This window comes from Phyllobates terribilis, unplaced genomic scaffold, assembly GCF_046119375.1.
Source record: "Phyllobates terribilis strain yellow unplaced genomic scaffold, ASM4611937v1 Scaffold_3__8_contigs__length_932513732, whole genome shotgun sequence".
Taxonomy (NCBI): Eukaryota; Metazoa; Chordata; class Amphibia; order Anura; family Dendrobatidae; genus Phyllobates; species Phyllobates terribilis.
The window spans coordinates 139,496,389-139,522,691 of record NW_027362763.1 but is presented as its reverse complement, the minus strand read 5'-3'; the positions used below and the strand labels follow the sequence as shown (position 1 = coordinate 139,522,691).

At 41.2% G+C, this 26,303-nt stretch overlaps 1 protein-coding gene across 2 annotated transcripts in view; it reads left to right on the top strand.

Annotated features, from left to right (window-relative positions):
- HPCAL1 (hippocalcin like 1) overlaps window positions 1–24,944 on the top strand; it is a 255,370-nt gene extending 230,426 nt beyond the window's left edge. For both annotated transcript variants that reach the window (XM_073674162.1, XM_073674160.1), the window contains 2 exons: window positions 1,598–1,703; window positions 19,656–24,944. In XM_073674162.1, the coding sequence (XP_073530263.1) occupies window positions 1,598–1,703; window positions 19,656–19,753 (204 nt within the window). In that variant the 3' untranslated portion in view covers window positions 19,754–24,944. The remainder of the gene's footprint in view (window positions 1–1,597; window positions 1,704–19,655) is intronic.
- The last annotated feature ends 1,359 nt before the right edge of the window (window positions 24,945–26,303 follow it).

Genomic DNA, 26,303 nt, shown 5'->3' with positions numbered 1-26,303 from the left:
CATAACAATTGTGTGACTTCTTCTTTAGTACTCTATGCTGTGCCGTCCCCTGTGTTACTCCTCCTGTACATTAATGAATAATTTAGCAACTGCCTGTCCGCTCTTGGGGTTGTCAGCCTGAAAGTGTCCAATCAGCGTTGGCAGCGTCAGACAGTAGGAACAAGACCTTTTACTGGTAACTAACCACTTGTCAGTTTATTCATACATTTCCCAGTGAAATAACAGCACAACGCAGAGTTTTATAAAGGTGTAATAGTTACTAAAACAAATATGTCAGGAGAGCTGTCAGAATTTCATGGTAAGGAATTGTACACTCTTTCCATGTCACACTTGTCCATTTGCTGTTCCTAGAATGCAGTTAAAGGGAATCTTTCAGCAGGTTTTTGCTATGTAATCTGAGGACAACATGATGTAATGGCTGAGACACAGATTTTGGTAATATATCATTTATTAGGTTGTGTGTTGTTGTTTCCATACAATGAATGTTTTATCACCAGGAGATTATCACTGCCCAGATTGATGTTCACATTAGCCCTGGTCTGACCATGCCCCCAGCACTGATAAGCAGCTCTCTGTCCATAGACAATGTACACAGAGAGCTGTGGTGTGGGCGGGGTTAGCTTTCTCAGCTCTGCTTCATGCTACATCTAAAAACTCTGATTGTCTCACAACCGCTGCACCCAGTAAACTAAGTGACACATCGCTGGAATCAGGGTCTATTTTCCTCCATTATGCTGCTCTCAGATGAGGTAGCAAAAATCTGGTGACAGATTGCCTTTAAAGGCGATAAATTGCAATGCCAGACACAGCCTAAAGACAAGATTAGGAAAAAAAAAAGATCTGCTCCTCCAATCTTAGACAATCTCTTTAATAAAAGATCATAACAAACCTGGTAGAAAAAGCCAGAATGGCTGAAATGCAGCGTAGACATTCACATCCTGCCCCTAATGCACAAATTATACTCATCAAATAACATATTAGATTAATAACATATAATGAAGTCTCGGTTGATTAGGAGGCTGAGCTGGAATAACAGCTGGATTGCCTACTAGGACAGCTACCAGGACTAGATGGTTCTTGAAGCTCCTCCATGGCTAAGGAGACACCCATATTATATAGATGTGACTTGAGCCTTATCTGTCCTGTTGCGTGTGATGGTTTTGATAGACGTTTTAATTCCCCTTTGGAATACAGTAAATATTCTATACCAGACTGCGAGTATTATACGATGAACAGATGTCAGCTCTATCTAAAGAAGTTGTGGAGGAACTTTCTTCAGCATTTGTTGTAATGTGCTGCCACCTAGCATCTCACTGCGGCCATCAAATAGATGTGAAACTCAGTTGCAAAGACAAGCAAAAATTAACAGGAGATTTTTGACATAGTGTTGAAAAGTTACAAAAAGCTGTACACTTTGATCAAATCAGGCAATAAAAATGACCTAGCCCCGTACTTACAAACGTTTCCTCAATGCAAGCTTGGAATAAAAAGTGCAAAGTGACGAATTGTTCAAAAATTGAGTTCTGCAATGAATGGAAGGATAGAAAATGAATAGAATTTATAATCATATAGAATCTAAGTATTCTCTCACTTACAGGCAATCTACAAGATGGTTTCATCTGTGATGAAAATGCCAGAAGATGAGTCTACACCGGAGAAAAGGACAGATAAGATTTTCAAGCAGATGGACACAAATAACGATGGTAGGATGCACATCTTCATCTTGTGATTAACTCCTTTCTTATTTAACGAGAACTCTCTACATGCCATCGTGATCACTTAAAGTTCACTAACATTTCTCTTTTTCACCCATTTTTGTCATTCTCACATCTGTATTTTTTTTTTATTTTATTTGTATTGTAAATTTCTATTTGTCGCCACTCTTTGGAATAAAATAATACTGGCCAGGCTGTGCAAGAGGAGGAGAACTTGGGGTGCTCAGCTTCTTCTCTAGTACACTCCAAAAGGTTTCCCCAAAAGGTTTCCCCGGAAATAAGTAATTCACAGAGTGTCCTGCTGATATACAGTTGCATCTCACTAAATTGATATCATCAAAAAGTTAATTTATTTCAGTTTTTCAATACAAAAAGTGAAGCTCATATATTATATAGAGTCATTACAAACAGAGTGATCTATTTCAAGTGTTTATTTCTGTTTATGTTGATGATTATGGCTTACAGCCAATGAAAACACAAAAGTCACTATCTCAGTAAATTAGAATACTTTATAACAACAGCTTGAAAAATGTTTTTAAAATCTGAAATGTTGTCCTACTGAAATGTATGTTCAGTAAATGCCCTCAATACTTGGTCGGGGCTCCTTTTGCATCAATTACTGCATCAATGCGGCAATGTGGCATGGAGGCGATCAGCCTGTGGCACTGCTGAGGTGATATGGAAGCCCAGGTTGCTTTGATAGCAGCCTTCAGCTCGTCTGCATTGTTGGGTCTCGTGTCTCTCATCTTCCTCTTGACAATACCCCATAGATTCTCTATAATAGATTCTCTATGGGGTTAAGGTCAGGCGAGTTTGCTGCCAATCAAGCACAGTGATACTGTTGTGTGTAAACCAGGTATTGGTACTTTTGGCAGTGTGGACAGGCGCCAAGTCCTGCTAGAGAATGACATTTCCATCTCCAAAAAGTTTGTCGGCAGAGGGAAGCATGAAGTGCTCTAACATTTCCTGGTAGACGGCTGCGCTGACTTTGGTCTTGATAAAACACAGTGGACCTACACCAGCAGATGACATGGCTCCCCAAACCATCTCTGACTTTGGAAACTTCATACTAGACCTCAAGCAGCTTGGATTGTGGCCTCTCCTCTCTTCCTCCAGACTCTGGGACCTTGATTTCCAAATGAAAATTGGAACTCTGGGACCTTGTGGAGTGTGTCAATGACTGCCTTCTGGACATCTGTCAAGTCAGCAGTTTTCCACATGATTGTGGAGCCTACTGAAACAGATTAAGGGACCTTTTAAAATGCTTAGGAAGCCTTTGCAGGTGTTTTTTGTTAATTCTTTTAATTTACTGAGATAATGACGTTTATGTTTTCATTGGCTGTAAGCCATAATCCATCAACATTAACAGAAATAAACACTTGAAATAGATCACTCTGTTTGTAATGCCGCTATATAATATATGAGTTTCACTTTTTGTATTGAAGAACTGAAATAAATTAACTTTTTGATGATATACTAATTTATTGAGATGCACCTGTATATCCTGAGATAATAGAAGAGAGAAGAGTGGCTGCAAAAGACAATTTTTACTCTAGAGGACACAATACTTATCTAACATTACATTGCATCCTTTCTTTTATTAAAGCGCCGCTCCAGATGTTTTTTAATTTCTGTACTGGAGTGGTGCAACTAATCTAAGTTCCCTGCCCCTAGTATTATACTTACCAGCCGCCATCTTCTTCTGTTATCGGTCCAGTCGTCTTCTGCGGGTTGTGTCACGCAAGGTGAGGGAAAGACTAAGTGCAGCAAGAAGGGAAAAAGGGAAGGAAGCCTAAACACTAGGGGAAGGGGGAGGGGAGACCCCTAGGCAGATCTAATATCACCCTGCCTACCCTACCATCCCTATATAGGTTCCACACCTTTCGCCGAGCAGGAACCTAAGCCCTGAATGTCCCTAGAGCTTGTCCCTAGATAGGGAGGGGACAGGATGAGCACTAGTCAAGCCCCACTACAAACTAAAGACAACAAGGTAGACAAACAAAGGGGATACACTTAGCAGACACCAGAGAGATAACGCCAACTGTCCTCCAAGGACACCAGAGAATAAACTAGCCAACTGCTAGTGCTCCAAGGCAACACAGACGTACATAGAACTATCACTGGCACCTGTCTGGAGAAATTGAGAGTTTTTAACTACCAAGTAAGGGTGTGTCAATCAGCAGCAGGAGGTGAAGGTAGCTGCTGGGTCCTAAAGGAAGTAGGATATAACAATACTAAAGAGATGAGAGAATCAAGAAGGCATCTGCACCGCCAAACGCAGTGACCTTCTGCTGCCGACTCCAGAGCGACTGTCTGTCACACCTGACACACCCGTTACAGATTGTGAACTGCCGGATTGCTCCAGTGTTTGGTGGTTGAGCTGGAAGTCACAACTCAATGTAAGTCTATGAAAAGCCAAAATCGGGATCTCATAGTCTTACATTGAGAAGTTGTGGTCACAAGATGGCGGCGAAGGACCAGAGCTGCACTAGGAACAGGTGAAGATGGCGGCTGGTGAGTATAATACTAGGGGCAGAGAACTTAGATTAATGGCACCAGTCCAATGCTGAGATAAAAAAAAATGCTGGAGTGGTGATTTCTGCAATGCTTCCTTTCCCCAGATGGTGGTGCTGCAGGGGATTAAAACTCTTGTGAACCAATTACCCCACCTATTACAGTTGATTGCTGGAGGTCCTAGCAGTAGTATCCCTGGTGATCAGCAAATTGTTGGGAAACCAATCTAACAAATGAATGTTCTGCAAAGCAGCAACCTCTTTTAGGAACTATAATCATTAGAGAGTATTTTTTTAGCATTTAATCATCCTCAACCTTCAGGCATTGCAAAGTTACAAATTTTTGTAATACACGTCATTAATTTATTTAGCTTTAGAATCATAGAATCATAGACTGTTAGAGTTGGAAGGGACTTCCAGAGTCGTCGTGTCCAACCCCCTGCTCAATGCTGGATTCACTAAACCATCTCAGACAGATGTCTGTCCAGACTCTGTTTTGAAGACTTCCATTGAAGGAGAACTCACCACCTCTCGTGGCCGCCTGTTCCACTCATTGATCAGCTTCACTTTCTTCTCTTACAAACACCATGATGCAGTGCTGTTTCAATTCCAGATTCATGCTCCTTTATAAGCTCCTTTCAACTGCTGCTCAGCAATACACTATATTCAAACAGTCTGTGTACAGGCTTTTCCCTGTCTGAGCGTCAGTGTGTGACAGGAAAAATTCCCGTACACAGATTGTTAAATATAGTGTATGGATATTGCAGAGCAGCAGTTGAGAGCATGGTCTAAAGGAGAGGAGGAGGCAAACTATAATAATGAAGTATATTACATAAATTCAGAACTTTGCAATGTCTAGAACAGGAGATAATTAATAAAAAGTTTAGTTACTTGCTTATTTGGAGGCTTACAGTTTATGTGTTTACTTTAAAAAAAAAATTGATTTGGAAGAATTATAGCAGAAATGATTGCAATGTATACAACTGTAGGTGATTATTTTATGGAGATTGTACCCCTTTATATCCACCCAAAAAAAAAACATTTTCAAGGATGCTTTTATTTAGTGAGATTTCAAAATGTATACTACTACATGGTCTTTAAATCCAATTTGAAGCCAAAACTCCTGAGACTCAGAGTCTGAGCACACTTTGCTCTTTGTCCTTCAGTGTAAGGTCTATGAAATCAGTCCGTATGAGCTTCATCCATCTTCCAGTCCCATTTTATGCTTTAAAAGGAACTTCCATCAAAGAGACCTATTAGTCATGTTCCGGAAAAGCTGGGAGCTCTGTTGTGGTTACTCGCGAGTGAAAATAGCATTATAATTATAAACCTCTCCAGGAGAACAGTTTTTCTATAATTATATATATATTTTTTTTGCCATTTATCCTCTTTTGGATCCCAATAAGCATGTTGCCATAGAAATGGCCTATTATAGTAAGATAATGACATGCCATTTAGAAGAGGGCTTGATGCTTTCAGCCCTCGACATAATAAATTTGAAAAAAAAATAGGTAGAAGAATATGACGGCTGGCAAACTCTACTTTTTGGGTTTAATTTCTTAAAGCTTGTTCTCTAGTCTATATTTTTAATCTGATCAACCTGATGCCGTATTATCAAAATTTATGGTTATTACTGTTAGAACCTTGCTCTTAGGTTTTTTTTCCTTTGCTGGTCACATGACCTTGTTGGCCTATTTAGTCCTGCTCCGCCCTTCTGGCTTTGCTGGACTTCATTGTATATCTACTTTCTAGCTAGCCTGTGCTCTGTGTCTTGCTCTGTTAGTTTGCTTGGTCTACTGACCTCTATGTTCTATATATTTTGTTTGTTCGTCTGTCTGCTACTATTTCTGTTAGGAGGTGTCCCATATTCCTCCCAGTCCTTAGTACTTGTAGGGATTCCTTCCCCACATCTATAGGTCTCCGTACAGACTAGCTTAGGACTTTAGCAGGTCTGATCGCAGGATCAGGTCCCCTGTTACATCGTAGGGATTCAGCTGAGTTCTATCGTAGGGACAGATCTCCTCTCTTTCCTTAGCTCTGGTAGCAGAACATAACAGTAAGTCCAGCCAGCAAATTCTCTAAGGAAAGATTTTTCTGTTCCATCATGGTGTCGGTTCAGGATTTGGTTCATCGCCTGCAGGGACTCTCTCTGGAGGTGGCCGAGCTCCGTCAGCACGTGAGTAACTGTCCTGGAGCACATTTCTTGGAGCCTAAGGTATGTTTGCCGGATTTATTTTTTGGTGAACACCGAGAATTTTTTTCATTCAAAAATGCTTGCTTATTGTATTTTCGTTTGAGACCTAAGTCCTCTGGGGATGAATCCCAGCGCGTAGGGTTCATAATGTCACTTTTGCGCAAAGAGCCTCAGGAGTGGGCCTTTTCTTTGCAACCTAGTGATACATGCTTCAGATCAGTGGACAGTTTTTTTTCTGCTTTGGGACTATTATATGATGATCCTGACCGTGTCGCATCAGCTGAGACTGAGTTGAGACGTTTAAAACAGGGATCAGGTAATGTGGAAAAATATTGTACTCATTTCCGTCGTTGGTCTACTCAAAGAGGGTGGAACGATTCTGCTCTGAAAAGTCTATTTCTTGCTGGGCTCAGTGAAAGGGTTAAAGACCTGTTAATTGCTTATCCTACACCTGAAGATTTGCAACAGGCTATGCAATTAGCTATACGGGTGGATAGGAGACTGCGTGCTAGGGTTAATGAGAGCAAATCCTCTGCTATGTCAGTTTCTGGTTATGAGAATGTGTGTACTAACAGTGGTGAACCGATGGAGATTGGATCGGTGGCACCTCGCTCTCAAGAAAAAGACCGTCGATTTTCTGAAGGCTTGTGTTTCTATTGCGGAAAATCTGGTCATTTGATTAAAGGCTGTGAGCTTCGTATGAAGAAAGAAAAAAAAATGGTCAGTCACGCTCGTATTGCCTGTTTAAATTCCAAGGGTATATTTTTAGCTGCTTCCACGATTGCTCAGAAAAAAATTAATGGAATTTCGGGTGTTTGTTGATTGCGGGTCTACTCTGAATGTAATTGATGGGGGATTCGTGGAAAGACTCAATTTAGAACCTGAACCTTTATCATCCCCCATTGCTGTGGTTTCTGTGGATGGTTCCCCTTTGAAGAATATTACTCTCAAGGTCTGTGAATTTCCTCTCACTATTAATGGTGTTCACCATGAGAAATTGGATTTGGTAGTGTTGAATAACTTGCCTTCTCCAGTAATATTGGGATTGCCCTGGTTAAAATTTCACAATCCTGTACTGGATTGGTCTACCAGTGAAATTAAATCCTGGAGCCATAAATGTTATGACAAGTGTTGTAACGGGCGTATTGCAGCTTTGGATAGGGGAGAATTGCCTGTTCCTATTCAGGATTTTTGGAGAGTTTTTTCTGAGAAGGAATCGCAGGTTTTGCCTCCCCATAGAGACTATGATTGTTCTATTGAATTTGTCCCTGGAGCGACTCTTCCTAAAAGTCGTTTATTTAACCTTACTATTCCTGAGAGGAAGGCTTTGGAGGAATACATACAGACAAGTTTGGCCGCCGGTCACATTAGGCCCTCTAAGTCTCCTGTGGCGGTTGGATTTTTTTTTGTAAAAAAAAAGGACGGCGGTTTACGTCCTTGTCTGGATTTTCGTGAGATTAACAAAATTACTGTACGCAATCCTTACCCACTGCCATTGATTCCTGATCTGTTTAACCAGTTAATGGGGGCCAAGTGGTTCTCTAAAATTGACCTTAAGGGGGCATACAATCTGTTGCGCATGAAGGAGGGTGACGAATGGAAGACTGCTTTTAACACTCCTGTGGGTCATTTTGAGAATCTGGTTATGCCTTTTGGTCTTACTAATGCTCCTGCATTTTTTCAGAATCTGATTAATGACATCCTTAGACCTTTGATCGGCAAAAATGTGGTTGTGTATTTGGATGACATTTTGATTTATTCGCCGGATCTGGAGTCTCATTGGCGGAGCGTGCGTGAGGTATTACAGTTATTAATGGACAATTCGCTTTTTGCTAAGCTGGAGAAATGTGAGTTCGCTGTACAGAGAATTAGTTTTTTGGGCTACATTATCTACAGCAAAGGTTTTGAGATGGATCCGGTTAAGGTTCAGGCTGTGCAGGAATGGCCTAGGCCTATTGGTTTGAAATCGATACAGAGGTTTTTGGGTTTCGCCAATTACTACAGAAAATTCATAAAAAATTTTTCTAGTATTGTCAAACCTCTGACTGATCTCACCAGGAAAGGTGCTGATGCGGTTCAGTGGTCTTCTGAGGCCATTGAAGCTTTTGTGTATCTCAAGGAGAGGTTCACCTCTGCTCCCATCCTTATGCAGCCTGATGTGACTAGGCCGTTTTTGGTTGAGGTTGATGCTTCCTCTGTGGGGGTTGGCGCAGTATTGTCTCAGGATAACGGGGATGGATTACATCCCTGTGCCTTTTTTTCAAAAAAATTTTCGGAGACTGAACTGAATTACGATATTGGTAATCGGGAATTATTGGCTATTAAACTCGCATTTGAACACTGGCGCCACTTCTTGGAAGGTGCGGAATTTCCCGTTCAGGTTCTTACGGATCATAAAAATCTGATATATCTTGATGCTGCCAAGCGCCTGAATGCCCGTCAGGCTAGGTGGGCACTGTTTTTCTCGCGGTTTAATTTCTCCGTTACTTACATCCCTGGTACTAAGAATGTTAAGGCGGATGCCTTGTCTCGCAGTTTTTCTCCCATAGTCGGTGCTGAGAAAGAGGAGAACATTTTACAAGAAGGTGTTGTGATAGCTGCTTTGGACTCCGTTTTGGAAAATGAGATTCTTAAAGCACAGGAGAATGCCCCTTCTAACACTCCTCATGGGAGGTTGTTTGTGCCTGGGACCTTTAGGAGAGATTTGTTTGTTGAGTGTCACGAATCTCGGTTGGCAGGTCATCCCGGAATCTCTGAGACCAAGAGACTGGTGGGTCGCAGTTTTTGGTGGCCTGGATGGCAGAAGGAAGTCATTAAGTGGGTGCGTCAATGTACTATATGTGCTAGATCTAAGTCCTCACATACTCCTGCTGCGGGGTTGCTTTGTCCTTTGGAGGTTCCCAGTGCTCCTTGGACACATTTGGCTATGGACTTTATAACTGACCTTCCCCCCTCTGAGGGTTTTACTGTCATCTGGGTGGTCGTGGACCGTTTTAGCAAGATGTGTCACTTGGTTCCTTTCGTCAAACTGCCCTGCGCTAAAACTCTCGCTAAGGCCTTTGTCAAGGAAATTGTCAGACTTCATGGCGTTCCTACTGACATTGTTTCTGATAGGGGTCCTCAGTTCGTGGCTCGTTTTTGGCGTGCCTTTTGTGATAGGTTGGGAGTTCATTTGTCGTTCTCGTCCGGATATCATCCTGAATCTAATGGCCAGACAGAAAGGAAAAACCAGGATGTTGAGCAGTTCTTGCGTTGTTTTGTGGCAGACAATCAAGAGGGGTGGTCTGAGTTTCTGCCACTTGCTGAATTTGCTCTGAACAATCATACATCTTCTTCTGCTGGTTGTTCGCCTTTTTTTTGTTGTTCTGGGAGACATCCGTCGTTTGGGTCGTTCTCCAAGTTGGGATCTGCCGTGCCTGAGGAGGAGAATTTTTCCGGTGATTTGGAGAGAGTTTGGACGGATGTGCGTGGTAATCTTCAGGAGGCCAACAGAAAATCTAAAGACTACTTTGATAGGAAACGACAGGAGGTTTTGTTCGCTGTTGGTGACATGGTTTGGTTGTCCTCTAGGAATCTGCGGTTGAGGATTCCTTCTAAGAAATTGGGTCCCAAGTTTGTAAGGCCCTTTAAGGTGCTTCAGGTTGTCAACCAATCGGCTGTTAGGTTGGAGGTTCCTACCTCCTGGAAAATTAATCCGGTATTTCATGTCTCTCTGTTGAAAAAAGCTGTTGTATCGGATTGTGACGCCTCTGCCTCTGTTCCTCCGGTGGTGGAGGACGGGGAATATGAAATTTCTCGCATCCTTAACTCTAGACGGTATAGAGGTAGTTTGCAGTATCTTGTGGCCTGGAAAGGTTTCGGTCCCGAGGATAACTCTTGGGTGAGGTCGGATGATGTTTCCGCGTCCAGACTTATCAGAGCATTTCACAGGAGATTTCCTGATAAGCCTGGTCCTAGGGGATCCGGAGGATCCTCTTAGAAGGGGGGGTACTGTTAGAACCTTGCTCTTAGGTTTTTTTTCCTTTGCTGGTCACATGACCTTGTTGGCCTATTTAATCCTGCTCCGCCCTTCTGGCTTTGCTGGACTTCATTGTATATCTACTTTCTAGCTAGCCTGTGCTCTGTGTCTTGCTCTGTTAGTTTGCTTGGTCTACTGACCTCTATGTTCTATATATTTTGTTTGTTCGTCTGTCTGCTACTATTTCTGTTAGGAGGTGTCCCATATTCCTCCCAGTCCTTAGTACTTGTAGGGATTCCTTCCCCACATCTATAGGTCTCCGTACAGACTAGCTTAGGACTTTAGCAGGTCTGATCGCAGGATCAGGTCCCCTGTTACATCGTAGGGATTAAGCTGAGTTCTATCGTAGGGACAGATCTCCTCTCTTTCCTTAGCTCTGGTAGCAGAACATAACAATTACGATATGAGAAAAAATTTACTTTTTAGAAATCATTTCAAGGAATTTTTCAAGTTCCCGATATTGATGACCAATCTTTAGGATGGGTGATCAACATCAAATTGGTGGGGGTCAAATACCCATCACCCCTACCGATCAGCTATTATCAGCTCCGGTAGCGGCCACATGTATAGTGCCCAGCATAAATGAGTCCACCCCAACAGATTTATCAGAAAACTTTTAGCTTCCTTTCAGAATCAACATTGTCTCTGGAATACCATTCTACGAAATATTCCCACAAATGTGGGCCATAGATTGCAAACAAGATTTGTTATTTTGGTGCGACCTAAGAAAGTAATTTTCCTAAAAAAAATTAATTTAAGACCATGTTGCAAAAATAGGTACACCCCAATAATAGTCTTAATATAAAGCTAAAGCTAAGACTACAAAATTTCAATTAACAAAAATGCAACCACAGGTAAGTCTAATTCATTACACAGGTGTACAGAAGACAGTTGACTACAAAGAAAGTACTTAACAAAGTCAGCAATGGCACCACACGGAAGAGAAATGTTACAAAACCTGAGAAAGAAATGAATTTCTCTACACAAGAAAGGTGAAGGCTACAAGAAGATGAGCAAAGCTTTACTTATTAAGCAGAATACTGTAGCAAAAGTGATACTAAAATCTAACAAAGATGGAACTTCAACCATCTCAGTGATCTCCAGGCCAACCATGGAAGTTAAGACCTAAAAAGAATCATCTTCTGATGGAGAAGAGTTGAAGAAAATCGACATACAAGTGCACTGCAGTTAGCTAAAATCGGTGTTAGTGTTTCCTGTGATACAATACAGTGTACTCTCCAAAGGAATGGGTTGCATGGATATTGTCCACGAAGGAAGCCACTCCTAAAGCCCATCCACATAAAATACCACCTACAATTCGCCAAGGCCCGTGCTGAAAAATATGAAAACTACTGTAACTTTAGACTCTGGAGTGATGAGACCAAGATAAATGTTTTGGAACTGATGGCTTCAAAACTGGGTACAAAGGTGAAGAGTACAAAGAAAAATGCATGGTGCCTACAGTCATGGCCAAAAGTATTGAGAATGAGACAAATAGTAATTTTTCCAAAGTTTACTGCTTCATTTTTTGTAATGGCAATTTGCATATACTCCTGAATGTCAAAGAGTGATCAGCTTAACAGCAATTACTGTACTTGCAAAGTCAATATTTGCCCAGAAAATGAACTTTAACCCCCAAAACACATTTCAACATCATTGCAGTCCTGCCTTAAAAGGAGCAGCTAACATCGTTTTAGTGATTGATCCATTAACACAGGTGTGGGTGTTGATGAGGACAGGGCTGGCGATCAATCAGTCATGATTAAGTAAGAATGACATAACTGGACACTTTAAAAGGAGGCTGGTTCTTGGTATCATTGTTTCTCTTCAGTTAACCATGGTTATCTCTAAAGAAACACGTGCAGCCATCATTGCACTGCACAAAAATGGCCTAACAGGGAAGAGTATCGCAGCTACAAAGATTGCACCTCAGTCAACAATCTATCGCATCATCAAGAACTTCAAGGAGAGAGCTTCCATTGTTGTCAAAAAGGCTCCAGGGCGCCCAAGAAAGACCAGCAAGCGCCAGGACCGTATCTTAAAACTGTTTCAGCTGCGGGATCGGACTACCAGCAGTGCCGAGCTTGCTCAGGAATGGCAGCAGGCTGGTGTGAGTGCTTCTGCACGCACTGTGAGGCGGAGACTCTTTGAGCAAAGGCTGGTTTCAAGGAGGGCAGCAAAGAAGCCACTTCTCTCCAGAAAAAACATCAGGGACCGACTGATATTCTGCAAAAGGTACAGGGAGTGGACTGCTGAGGACTGGGGCAAAGTCATTTTCTCTGATGAATCCCCTTTTCGATTGTTTGGGACATCTGGAAAACAGCTTATTCGGAGAAGAGGTGAGCGCTACCACCAGTCTTGTCTCATGCCAACTGTAAAGCATCCTGAAACCATTCATGTGTGGGGTTGCTTCTCAGCCAAGGGAATCGGCTCACTCACAGTCTTGCCTAAAAACACAGCCATGAATAAAGAATGGTACCAGAATGTCCTCCAAGAGCAACTTCTCCCAACCGTCCAAGAGCAGTTTGGCGCCCAAAAATGCCTTTTCCTGCATGATGGAGCACCTTGCCATAAAGCAAAGGTGATAACAAAATGGCTCATGGAACAAAACATAGAGATTTTGGGTCCATGGCCAGGAAACTCCCCAGATCCTAATCCCATTGAGAACTTGTGGTCAATCATCAAGACAAACAAAAACCAACAAATTCTGGCAAAATGCAAGCATTGATTATGCAAGAATGGACTGCTATCAGTCAGGATTTGGTCCAAAAGTTGATTGAGAGCATGCCAGGGAGAATTACAGAGGTCTTGAAGAAGAAGGGGCAACACTGCAAATATTGACTTGCTGCATTAACTCATTCTAACTGTCAATATAACCTATTGGTACTCATAATATGATTGCAATTATATTTCTGTATGTGATATAAACATCAGACAAACACTAATAAAAACCAGAGGCCAGCAGATCATGTGAAAATATAATTTTGGTGTCATTCTCAAAACTTTTGGCCATGACTGTACAGTGACCAATGGCGGTGGCAGTGTCCTTATGTGGGGTTGCATGAGCACTGCTGGTGTCAACAGCTGCATTTCATTGATGATACCAACAATGAAATGTAGCTCCTGACACCAGCAGCGCGCATGCAACCCCACATAAGGACACTGCCACCACCATTGGTCACTGTAGGAACCATGCATGAACTTACAGATTTATTGCTCTATATTAAAAAGGAAGATGCTACCATCACTCCGTGCTCTTGGTAGACGTGCACGTTTCCAACATGGCAAGGATCCAAAACACACATCCAAGGTCACTTTTACATTTCTAAGGAAGAACAGGGTGCAAGTGATTCAGTGGCCAAGTGTCTCCTGATCTGAACTCAACTGAACATCTATGCGGAATTCTGAAGAGACAAGGTGTCTCCATCCAGCACCAGTAAAAGAGGCCGTTCTTGAAGAATGGAAAAAGATAGATGCTGCAATATGTCGCCAACTTGTTCATTACATGCATAGAAGACTTAGTGCTGTCCTTAAATATCATGGAGGCCACACAAAATTCTAGATGTAGTAGTTTTTGATGTGGGGTGTATTCATTTTTGCATCAACTAATTTGTGTAAAACTGAAGATTTTGTAATGAAAGTTATATTATTACACTTACTTTCATGGTATGGAATAAAAAATGTTCTGTGAATCTATCTATCTATCTAATTTTAGGAAATTGTTTTAGTGTTTAGTGAGATATTGATTAAAATCTTAATTTTCAAAGGGTCTCTACTCGTTTATGCTGAGCAGTGTACACAGTGAATGGAGTTTGCTGGATTTTTCATTTCATAATACGTGAAATGTTTTCTATTGGTGAAAGGTCTGGACTGCAGACAACTGGTCCATCCTTCAGACTCTTCATCAGCCTTGCTGTTGTGACGGATGCAGAGTGTGGTTTACCATTGTCTTGCTGAAAGGTCTTCCCTGAAATAGATGTTGTCTGGATGGAGAATATGTTTTCTAAACCTGTACATAACGCTCAGCATTGATAGCCCCGAACATGTGCAACTTGCCTGTTCCATAGCCACTTATGCAGCCCCATACCATCAGAGATGCAGGAACTGTGCGCTGATAACAAGCTGGAGGGTCCCTCTCCTCTTGAGTCCGCAGGACACGGCGTCCATTTTAAATGATCTTTGGGTCAGAGAAGATGGCAGCGTTTCTGGATTAGGTTGATATACGGCTATTTGTTTGCATGATAGAGCCCTCACTTTCATTCTTGGATTGCACTACAGATCATGCTGGCTGAAAGCCCATAGATCGCTGACATATAGTATAGACCAGTTCTGGCAAACCTATGGCACGCGTGCCAGAGAGGGCACGCAGAGCCCTCCCGGTGGGCAAGCGCGCCATCGCCGCAGCACTAGCGCTACTGGATCGGGCCCGGCGGGTGAGAACTCTGAGCCCCCCGAGTGCCGACACCAGCCTCGCTACTTCAGCTAGATGTGCGTTCTCGGACGCACATCTAGCTGAAGTGTATTGCAGCGCACAAACTTGCCAGGCCCGTGCACTGCAATACACGCTGCTGGCCAATCAGAGACCAGCAGCTGCTGGCCAATCAGAGACCAGCAGCTGCTGGCCAATCAGAGACTAGCAGCTGACGTGAGCGTACACGCGACTGGGCGCATGGCAGTGACGTCATGCGCCCCGTCACTAGGACGCTGGAGTCAGCTGCCGGCTACAAGAGAGGACGCTGCGCGGGAGAAGAATGAAGGTGAGTAGGAGTTTTTGTTATGTTTTTTTTTTTTTTAATATGCGATGCACAGTGGAGCCAGCAGGCTGGGTGGGGGGGAGAATATATACATGGACAGGGGGAGAGGGAGCATATATACATGGACTGGGGGGGAGCATATATATACATGGACTGAGGGGGGGGCATATATACATGGACTGAGGGGGGGAGCATATATACATGGACTGAGTGGGGGAGCATATATACATGGACAAGGGGGAGCATATATACATGGACAGGTGGAGAAGGAGCATATATACATGGACAGGGGGAGAAGGAGCATATATACATGGACAGGGGGAGAAGGATCATATATACATGGACTGGGGGGAGCATATATACATGGACTGGGGGGGAGCATTTATACATGGACTGGGGGAGGGAGCATATATACAAGGATGGGGGAGGGCAGCATATATACAAGGATGTGGGGAGGGCAGCATATATACAAGGATGGGGGGAGGGCAGCATATATACAAGGATGGGGGGAGGGCAGCATATATACAAGGATGGGGGGAGGGCAGCATATATACAAGGATGGGGGGAGGGCAGCATATATACAAGGATGGGGGGAGGGCAGCATATATACAAGGATGGGGGAGGGCAGCATATATACAAGGATGGGGGAGGGCAGCATATATACAAGGACGAGGGAGAGCAGGGGAGGGCAGCATATGTACAAGGATGGAGGGAGGGCAGCATATGTACAAGGATGGGGGGAGGACAGCATATGTACAAGGATGGGGGGATGGCAACATATATACAAGGATGGGGGGAGGGCAGTCATATATACAAGGATGGGAGCATATACCAAGATGGGGGTGAGCATATTATTTATTTCTGCAGTCTCATACCCCTGCTCCTGTCTGAGGCTGCTCTATGCTGCCCTCGTCTGCTCTTTGTATCAGTTGTTTGTATCAGTAAAACCTCAATATTTAGGTTAAATTGCCATGTTGGCACTTGGCGATAAATAAGTGGGTTTTGGATTGCAGTTTGAGCACTCGGTCTCTAAAAGGTTCGCCATCACTGGTATAGACTGTTGGCTTTGACCCTTGTGCACATGGATTTCTCCAGAATCTTTGTATCTTTTGATGATATTATGTACTGTGGATGGTGAGATATTAAAAGTCTTTACAATTTAATGTTGAATATTTTTCTAAAATTGTTCCACAATTTATTGATGCAGTTGTTCACAGATTGGTGAACCTCTAACCATCTTTGCTTCTGAGAGACTCTGCCTCTCTAACATGCTCTTTTTATACACAGTCATGGGACTTGGTTTAAAATTGACCCTCCAGCTGTTTTTCATTAGTATCACTTACTTTTCCAGCCTTTTGTTAACCTTGTCCCAACTTTATCTTTGCTGCCATCAATTTGTAAATGAGTTAACTTTTTCAAATGAAATAGAACAATTTCTAATTTTCACCTTCTGATCTGTGTTCTATGTTCTGCTGTGAACAAAAATATCGCTATAACAGATTTCCAAATGATTGCATTCTTGTTTTTTTTTACATTTTAAACTTCTTGTCAATATTTTTGGAATTGGGGTTAATTAACACAATGTCACAGTGCAAAGATAATACACACAGTGATGTCACAGTACAGAGATACTACACACAGTGAGGTCACAGTACAGAGATACTACACACAGTGAGGTCACAGTACAGGGATAATATACACAGTGATGTCACAGTACAGAGATAATACACACAGTGAGGTCACAGTACAGAGATAATACACACAGTGAGGTCACAGTACAGGGATAATACACACAGTGATGTCACAGTACAGGGATAATACACACAGTGATGTCAAAGTACAGAGATACTACACACAGTGATGTCACAGTACAGAGATAATACACACAGTGATGTCACAGTACAGAGATATACACAGTGATGTCACAGTACAGAGATAATACACACAGTGATATCACAGGACAGTAATACACACAGTGATGTCACAGTACAGGGATAATGCACACAGTGATGTCACAGTACAGGGATAATACATACAGTGATGTCACAGTACAGCGATACTACACACAGTGATGTTACACTGCAGAGATAATGCACACAGTGATGTCATAATACAGAGATACCAGATACAGTGATGTCACAGTACAGGGATAATACACACAGTGAGGTCACAGTACAGGAATAATACACACAGTAATGTCACAGTACAGGGATAATAAACACAGTGAGGTCACAGTACAGCGATAATAAACACAGTGATGTCACAGTACAGAGATAATACACACAGTGATGTCACAGTACAGAGATAATAAACACAGTGATGTCACAGTACGGGGATAATACACACAGTGATGTAACAGTACAGGGATAATGCACACAGTGATGTCACAGTACAGGGATAATACACACAGTGATGTCACAGTACAGGGATAAATATAGTGATGTCACAGTGCAGGGATAATACACACAGTGATGTCGCAGTACAGGGATAATACACACAGTGAGGTCACAGTACAGGGATAATACACACAGTGATGTCACAGTACAGGGATAATAAACACAGTGAGGTCACAGTACAGCGATAATAAACACAGTGAGGTCACAGTACAGCGATAATAAACACAGTGATGTCACAGTACAGAGATAATAAACACAGTGATGTCAAAGTACAGGGATAATACACACAGTGATGTCACAGTGCAGAGATAATACACATAGTGATGTCACAGTGCAGAGATAATACACACAGTGATGTCACAGTACAGAGATAATAAACACAGTGATGTCACAGTACAGGGATAATAAACACAATGATGTCACAGTACAGGGATAATACACACAGTGATGTCACTTTACAGGGATAAATATAGTGATGTCACAGTGCAGGGATAATACACACAGTGATGTTGCAGTACAGGGATAATACACTCAGTGATGTCACAGTACAGGGATAATACACACAGTGATGTCACAGTACAGAGATACTACACACATTGATGTCACAGTACAGAGATAATACACACAGTGAGGTCACAGTACAGGGATAATAAACAGTGATGTCACAGTACAGAGATAATACACACAGTGATGTCACAGTACAGAGATACACACAGTGATATCACAGTACAGAGATAATACACACAGTGATGTCACAGGACAGTAATACACACAGTGATGTCACAGTACAGGGATATTGCACACAGTGATGTCACAGTACAGGGATAATACACACAGTGATGTCACAGTACAGCGATAGTACACACAGTGATGTTACAGTACAGAGATAATGGACACAGTGATGTCATAATACAGAGATACCACATACAGTGATGTCACAGTACAGGGATAATACACACAGTGAGGTCACAGTACAGGGATAATACACACAGTGATGTCACAGTACAGGGATAATAAACACAGTGATGTCACAGTACAGAGATAATACACAGTGATGTCACAGTACAGAGATAATAAACACAGTGATGTCACAGTACGGGGATAATACACACAGTGATGTCAAAATACTGGGATAATACACACAGTGATGTCACAGTACAGAGGTAATACACACCGTGATATCACAGTACAGAGATAATAAACACAATGATGTCACAGTACAGGGATAATACACACAGTGATGTCACAGTACAGGGATAAATATAGTGATGTCACAGTGCAGGGATAATGCACACAGTGATGTCGCAGTACAGGGATAATACACACAGTGATGTCACAGTACAGGGATAATACACAGTGATGTCATAGTACAGAGATAATACACAGTGATGTCACAGTACAGAGATAATAAACACAGTGATGTCACAGTGCAGAGATAATACACACAGTGATGTCACAGTACAGGGATAATACACACAGTGAGGTCACAGTACAGGGATAATACACACAGTGATGTTACAGTACAGGGATAATAAACACAGTGAGGTCACGGTACAGCGATAATAAACACAGTGATGTCACAGTACAGAGATAATACACACAGTGATGTCACAGTACAGAGATAATACACACAGTGATGTCACAGTACAGGGATAATACACACAGTGATGTCACAGTGCAGAGATAATACACACAGTGATGTCACAGTACAGAGATAATAAACAGTGATGTCACAGTACAGGGATAATACACACAGTGATGTCACAGTGCAGAGATAATACACACAGTGATGTCACAGTACAGAGATAATAAACACAGTGATGTCACAGTACAGGGATAATACACACAGTGATGTCACAGTACAGGGATAATAAACACAATGATGTCACAGTACAGGGATAATACACACAGTGATGTCACAGTACCGGGATAAATATAGTGATGTCACAGTGCAGGGATAAAACACAGTGATGTCGCAGTACAGGGATAATACACTCAGTGATGTCACAATGCAGATAATTTAAGCAATATACTTCTGTAATATGAATTCTTATTTCTGTTTCAGGTAAACTGTCCCTTGAAGAATTTATCAAAGGTGCCAAGAGTGATCCTTCAATTGTGCGATTGTTACAATGTGACCCAAGCAGCACAAGTCAGTTCTAATGATTCTTTTCCTACCCATGCGAACAGTTACAACTAACTGGCTTGTAAGCCAAGCCTTGTTTGCAAGTGATTGCCTTTCTCAGTCATTCCTCTACTCTTAGTGGATAACAACCTCCTGCTAGATTGTTTTCTATGTATCACGGAAGACAAAAAAAAACAGCCTTGCGCACGATCCGTTTGCCGTATAAGACATTTATCTCCTATACATTACATCCAGTGTCAAGTATGTTTACTTATGGATACAATGAAAGTCGGGGCCTTGGACTATCAACCTGTGGAATAATCCATATCATGTTATGACAACACTATACTGGACTCGGTCATACTAAGAAAATATGTAGCTGTTTCATTTTGCAACCAAATGTTGGCAAGGATATATGGACAATGTTGAAAGCACAAGAGTATATATGTATAAGTATATATTTTTCTTTTTTTTCTTTGTTATTCTTTATTGCAAATGGCTTGAAATTCTGTATTGAATGAAATGTAATTCTGCATTTATTTATGTATGTACAGACACACACACACTAATAAAAAATATATATATATATTGCAAATATGCAAATATATATACTAATGATGCAGGTCAATGCTGCTGCTATGGGGCCCTTAGAGAGACAGGGGCCCAGACCTGGTTGGTCACATCCCTATCCCATTTAGGTGGTGAGAACCTGTGTAGCACTCCCCTATACAAAAATGCTTTGTTTGCAAATAAGGGGTTTGGAAATGACCCGAAGATCATGGAGAGGAAAGCAAATATTACACCCTCCTGTCCTAGGGGGCAAAACCCTACGTTATAATGGGTCACTGTTTAAATTCTGCTATAGGCAATCTGTCTTTTTTGCCTTCCCCTGAGGAAAGTTTCTTTATTCTGGCATTAGCAGGAACTGAAAGTAGATTACAAAATATTCTGGATTATTGGACCTTCCAATACTTGTTTGGATAGAGGATTCTAACATTAATCTCTACTTTTATCATCATGTCTTTTTTAGATCCAGAATTCAAAGCTGAATGTGTTTTTTAAAATATATGATCAGAGCCTGCCTAATCTAAGTATTAAATGATAAAATGCTGGCTGTCTATAGTCACCACCAGAGGGAGCTTATCACATACTGTGTTATTAATATTCAGTTCAATGCAGAGCAGTGTAAAGGAACTTATTAAGTAAGAGTCCTATGTGGTGACTATCTGCTTCAGAATATCTTTCACTTCTCTCCTGTAAATTAAGTTACTGGACTATCCGAATTTCTGAACTCTTTTAAATGCTGGACTAAAGGATTATTTTGTGTGTACGTACATCTCTATGTATATTTTACTGTATATCTCTCATGCTGTGAATAAATATATGTATATATTACAGCTGAGCAAAGATATTTGCTAGACCTTTTTCCGGGAGCCACTTCGGTAGTCCGCAGCTGCTTCCGGACCAGAGCCATGCCCACCTCTTCCTTCTTGCTGGCATCCTTGGCACCGCTCCTTATTAGTAGGTTTGGGTGACATCATGCATGTTTCATGCCACAGTGATGACATCACATCGGGCCTGCAAATCAGAACAAATGCCAGGGATGCCAGCAGGAAAGAAAAGGTTTGCAAGGCTCTGGTCCGGCACCACAGACTACCAACACCGACTTGGCCGCTGGACTGAGGTTCTGCAAATCTCATTGCTCAACTCTAGTAAATATATATATATGTGTGTATATATATATATATATATATATATATATATATAGTGTGTGTAGTATATATTATATATATATATATATATATATATATACAGTAGTGTTCAAAATAATAGCAGTGTGTTCAAAAATTTAAAAACATGAGTTAAGCACAAAATCTTTATACTAGTTTTTATTTCCAGCATTGGGAACATTGCACACTGTTTTCTAATTCAAAACATGAAGAGAAATATGTATAATTTAGACTAATATAATTAATAATATTGTTGAAAAAAATAGCTGTGTCTGCATTTGTCTTTACAAACTCACAATATGTATGTACTCTTCTTTTTTATTTGAGGATTTAGCATTCCTGTGAATCACTAACCTAATATTTCGTAGTTGTATACCTACAGTTTTTTAGAACTGCTTCACATCTATGTTGCATAGAGTCAACCAACTTCTGACACCTGTAAACTGTTATTCCAGCCCAGGACGCTTTGACTACATCCCACAATTTTTTGGCATTTGTTGGCTTTGCCTCAGAAACGACATTTTTGATGTCATCCCACAAGTGTTCTATTGGATTAAGCTCAAGGGATTGGGCTGGCCACTACATAACCTCAATTTTGTTGGACTGGAACCAAGATTTTGCTCATTTACTGGTGTGCTTAGGGTCGTTGTCTTGTTGAAACACCCATTTCAAGGGCATATCCTCTTCATCGTAAGGCAACATGATCTCTTCAAGTAATTTAATATATGCAAACTGGTCCATGATCCCTGGCATGCAGTAACTAGGTCCGGCACCATAGTAAGAGAAACATGCCCATATCATGATGCTTGCACCACCATGCTTCACTGTCTTCAGAGTGTACTGTGGCTTGAATGCAGAGTTTGGGGGTCGTCTGACGAACTGTCTGCGGCCTTTGGACCCAAAAAGAACAATTTTACTTTTATCAGTCCACAAAATGTTTCTCCATTTCTCTTTAGGCCAGTTGATGTGTTCTTTTGCAAATTGTATCTATTTCAGTACATGTCTTTTTTTTTAACAGTGGGACTTTGCGGGAACTTCTTGCTAAAAGATTAGCTTCACACAGGCGTCTTATAACTGTCACAGTACTCACAGGTAACTTGAGACTGTCTTTGAACATCCTGGAGCTGATTATTGGTTGAGCTTTTGGCATTGTGGCTATTCTTTGATCCATTTGAATTGTAGTCTTCCGTTTCTTCCATGTCTGTCTGGTTTTTCTTTCCATTTTAAAGCATTGAAGACTATTTTAGCTGAACAGCCTGTCATTGTCTTCACGTCTTTTTAAGTTTTACCCTCTCCAATCAATTTTTTAATCAAAGTACGCTGTTCTTCTGAACAATGTCTCCAACAACCCATATCTCAGGCTTTCAAGGAACGACCCATGACTCAGGCTTTCAAGGAGAAATGCATGTACAACATGTGTTGACTTCACCCTTAAACAAGGGTCACCTGATTCACACCTGTTTCTTCACAGAATGATTGACCTCACTAATTGAACTCCACACTGCTATTATTTTGAACATACCGCCTTTAAATTAATTATTCAAATACAAAGACTCAAAAAGATGCAGATCATGAATGCTGAGTCTGTTGGTTTCCTTAGAATCTACTGCACCAACTGGTAAATTGTTTGACATGTGGTAATATAATTTATACTAAAAACAGTGATCAATCTGGTTAGTCACATTGGACTGCTATTATTTTGAACACTACTGTATATATATATATATATATATATATATATATATACTTATGTATATATGTGTACATATATACAGCAAGTGAAATAAGTATTGAACACGTCACCAATTCTAAGTAAACATATTTCTAAAGGTGCTATTGACAAGACATTCTCACCAGATGTCGGAAACAACCCATCCAATCCGCACAGGCAAATAAATCAAACCATAGATGTCCATAAATTAAATTATATAAAATAATGAGAAATGACACAGGGGAAAAAGTATTGAACACGCTTACGGAAGTTTAATTAATACTTCATCCAATAGCCTTTGTTGGTGATGACAGTTTCAATGCAACTCTTGTATGGAGAAACTAGTCGCAGGCATTGCTCAGGTGTGATTTTGGCCAATTCTACCACACAAACACTCTTCAAATCCTGAAGGTCCCGTGGGCTCCTTCTATGATCTCTGAGCTTTAGTTCCTTCCATACATTTTGTATTGGATTCAGGTCCGGTGATTAGCTGAGTCATTCTAGCAGCTTTATTTTCTTTCTCTGAAACCAATTGAGCATTTCCTTGGCTGTGTGTTTGGGATCATTGTCTTGTTGAAATTTCCACCCTTGTTTCATCTTTATCATCCTGGTACATAGCAGCACATTTTTATCAAGATTGTCTGGATACATTTGTCCATTCATCCTTCCTTCAATGAAAAGAAGTTTTCCAATTACATATGCTGAAAATCATCCCCACATCATGATATTTCCACTTCAAACTTCACTGTCGGTATTGTGTTTTAACATGGTGTTTATTCTGGCATCCAATAAGTTCAATTTGGGTTCCATCTGACCAGACTATATTCTCCCAGTATTTCACAGGCTTGTCTAAAAGTTGTCGAGCAAACTTTAAACACGCTTGAACATGCTTTTTGTTAAGCAGTGGAGACTTGCTTGGTGAGCATTCATACAGGCCATGGAGGCTGAGTGCATTTTTTATAGTTTTCTTTGAAACAATTGTACCTGCTGATTCCAGGTCTTACTGTAGCTCTCTACAGGTGGTCCTTGGGTCTAGGACAACTCTTCTGATAATTATTTTCACTCCTCTGTCTAAAATCTTGCTGGGAGCACCTGGCTGTGGCCGGTTTATGGTGAAATTATGTTCTTTCCACTTCTGGATTATGGCCCCAACAGTGCTCACTGTAGCCTTCAATAGTTTAGAAATTTTTCTCTAACCGATGCAATCCTTATGTTTTGCAGCAATAAGGTTGCAAAGGTCTTGAGACATCATGAGATGTTTCTTGTGTGGCAACTTGGTAGACACCTTTTTATAGGCCTTCAATTGAACCAGCTGATATATTTTTTCACTAAGTGACAGGATTGCTGTCTAATTACTGATAGATTTCAGCTGTTGTTATGAATTTTCATTGCTTTGGGCACCTCTTTCTTCTGGTGATAATTTCATGTCAATAGCACCTTTAGAAATATATTTACTTTGAAAATTAGTGACATACACACACATACACAAACACATATACTGTACATGCATATACACTTTGCCATGTTATAGAGAGATTGCATGTGTTGAGACCATTTATAAGAGGATCACATTTTCTGTATCTGTGATTACTATGAATAACCATGAATGATATTACTTTATGTGGCCATTATATATTTAGTGAGGAAAAATGAATGCTGCATGACCAGCTCTATTGTTCACTAATTACTGAATGCAATTTTTTTCTTTTTTTTTTATTGCGAGAGAAAGATCTTTTGTGGCTTGTTCCAGAGCTTATTGTGCTTTAAAAAAAATAAAGATAAAAAGAACTTTGGAACGTATCATTATTACCTATATTGTAAGTAGCGGTGAAATATAACATTTTAGGTCATGTGTCACTGTGTAATTATAGATCTTCTGGTAGATACAAAGATTCAGTAGAAGGGGTTAAAGAGTAATTTTTCTTTCATAAATCAATAGTAGGCATGAAAATAAGCAAGAGAAATCTGCTTCTCTCTCTGCCAAAATTGATCAGTCATTATCAAAATTCTCAATTCATGGGTAAAATCTGTATTCAATGAAGACAGATTTTTACATTACTGAGATAGGAGATGACGGTTGCTATGTATAAGATTCTATGTAGATGGGAGAGAATAGGAGGAAGGTGCCCTGCCTCTAGTTCCTGTCTCCTCCTCCTTCTTTCCTTTTACAAATTGTACCCATGAATTAAGAATTTTGAGAATGATTGATCAGTCCTGGCAGAGAAAGAAGCAAATATGTCTGATAAGATATATTACAAAGTTTCTTATTTTCGTGTGTACTATTGATTTATGAAATGAAGATAAAAACAATGATTACTTTTTAAACCCTTCACGACCTTTGATGTACCCATACATGGTCGGATAGGGGCACCCGACCCATATGGGTACGTCATGGTGATCGTGCGCGGCACAGCAGCTGTGCCAGCTCAATCATCGCCAAGAGCTCTGGTTACATGACAGCTGAGACCTGGATATCACTGCCAGGAGCGGTGCCCGCACAACCCCCAGCAGTATAACCCCCTAAATACCGCGATCGATAGCCGCATTTGGGAGGCTAGGAGAGAGAGGGAGCTACCACTCCCTATCCGATTGGCTCCCTGCACCAACTGTCATGTTTCTCCCTGAAAACATCAATGAGCTTAATGTAAATGTGTGACATATGTTTTCTTGTGGTAACAAGTGTTAATTTCCTTGTGGGCTGCAGGACTAACCAACCTCACAAGATGTCACTGCCATGCTCGTTTCTTCTGTACAGAACTAGGTGAAAGATTAAGTCTGCCCAGCAACAGACAGCAGGGACAGTGTGAGAGTTAACTATAAGGCCGGCCCATAGTGGGGAAGAGGATTGGGAATCTCTGGGTAGTGAGAGCTTGAGGAAGTTAGTGATGTAAGAGGAGAGCAGAGAGGAGATTGTGCAGAGATCTTGAGAGGAATAGAGCTAGTATGGAGTGAACTGAGAGGCACAAAGCAGCAAGAATCATTAAGGAACTTTAGAGGCGACTGAGATCCAGTCCAGTAGGCAGGTGGTCGAAATCTATTTGTGAGAGAATTAAAGGAGGAAGTGAGTCCAGTGTTGGGCAGATGTGGGAAGCCCTGTAGAGAAGGGTCTTGCCCAGCTGAGGACAAAGTAGAGGGAAGTGGCTCTAA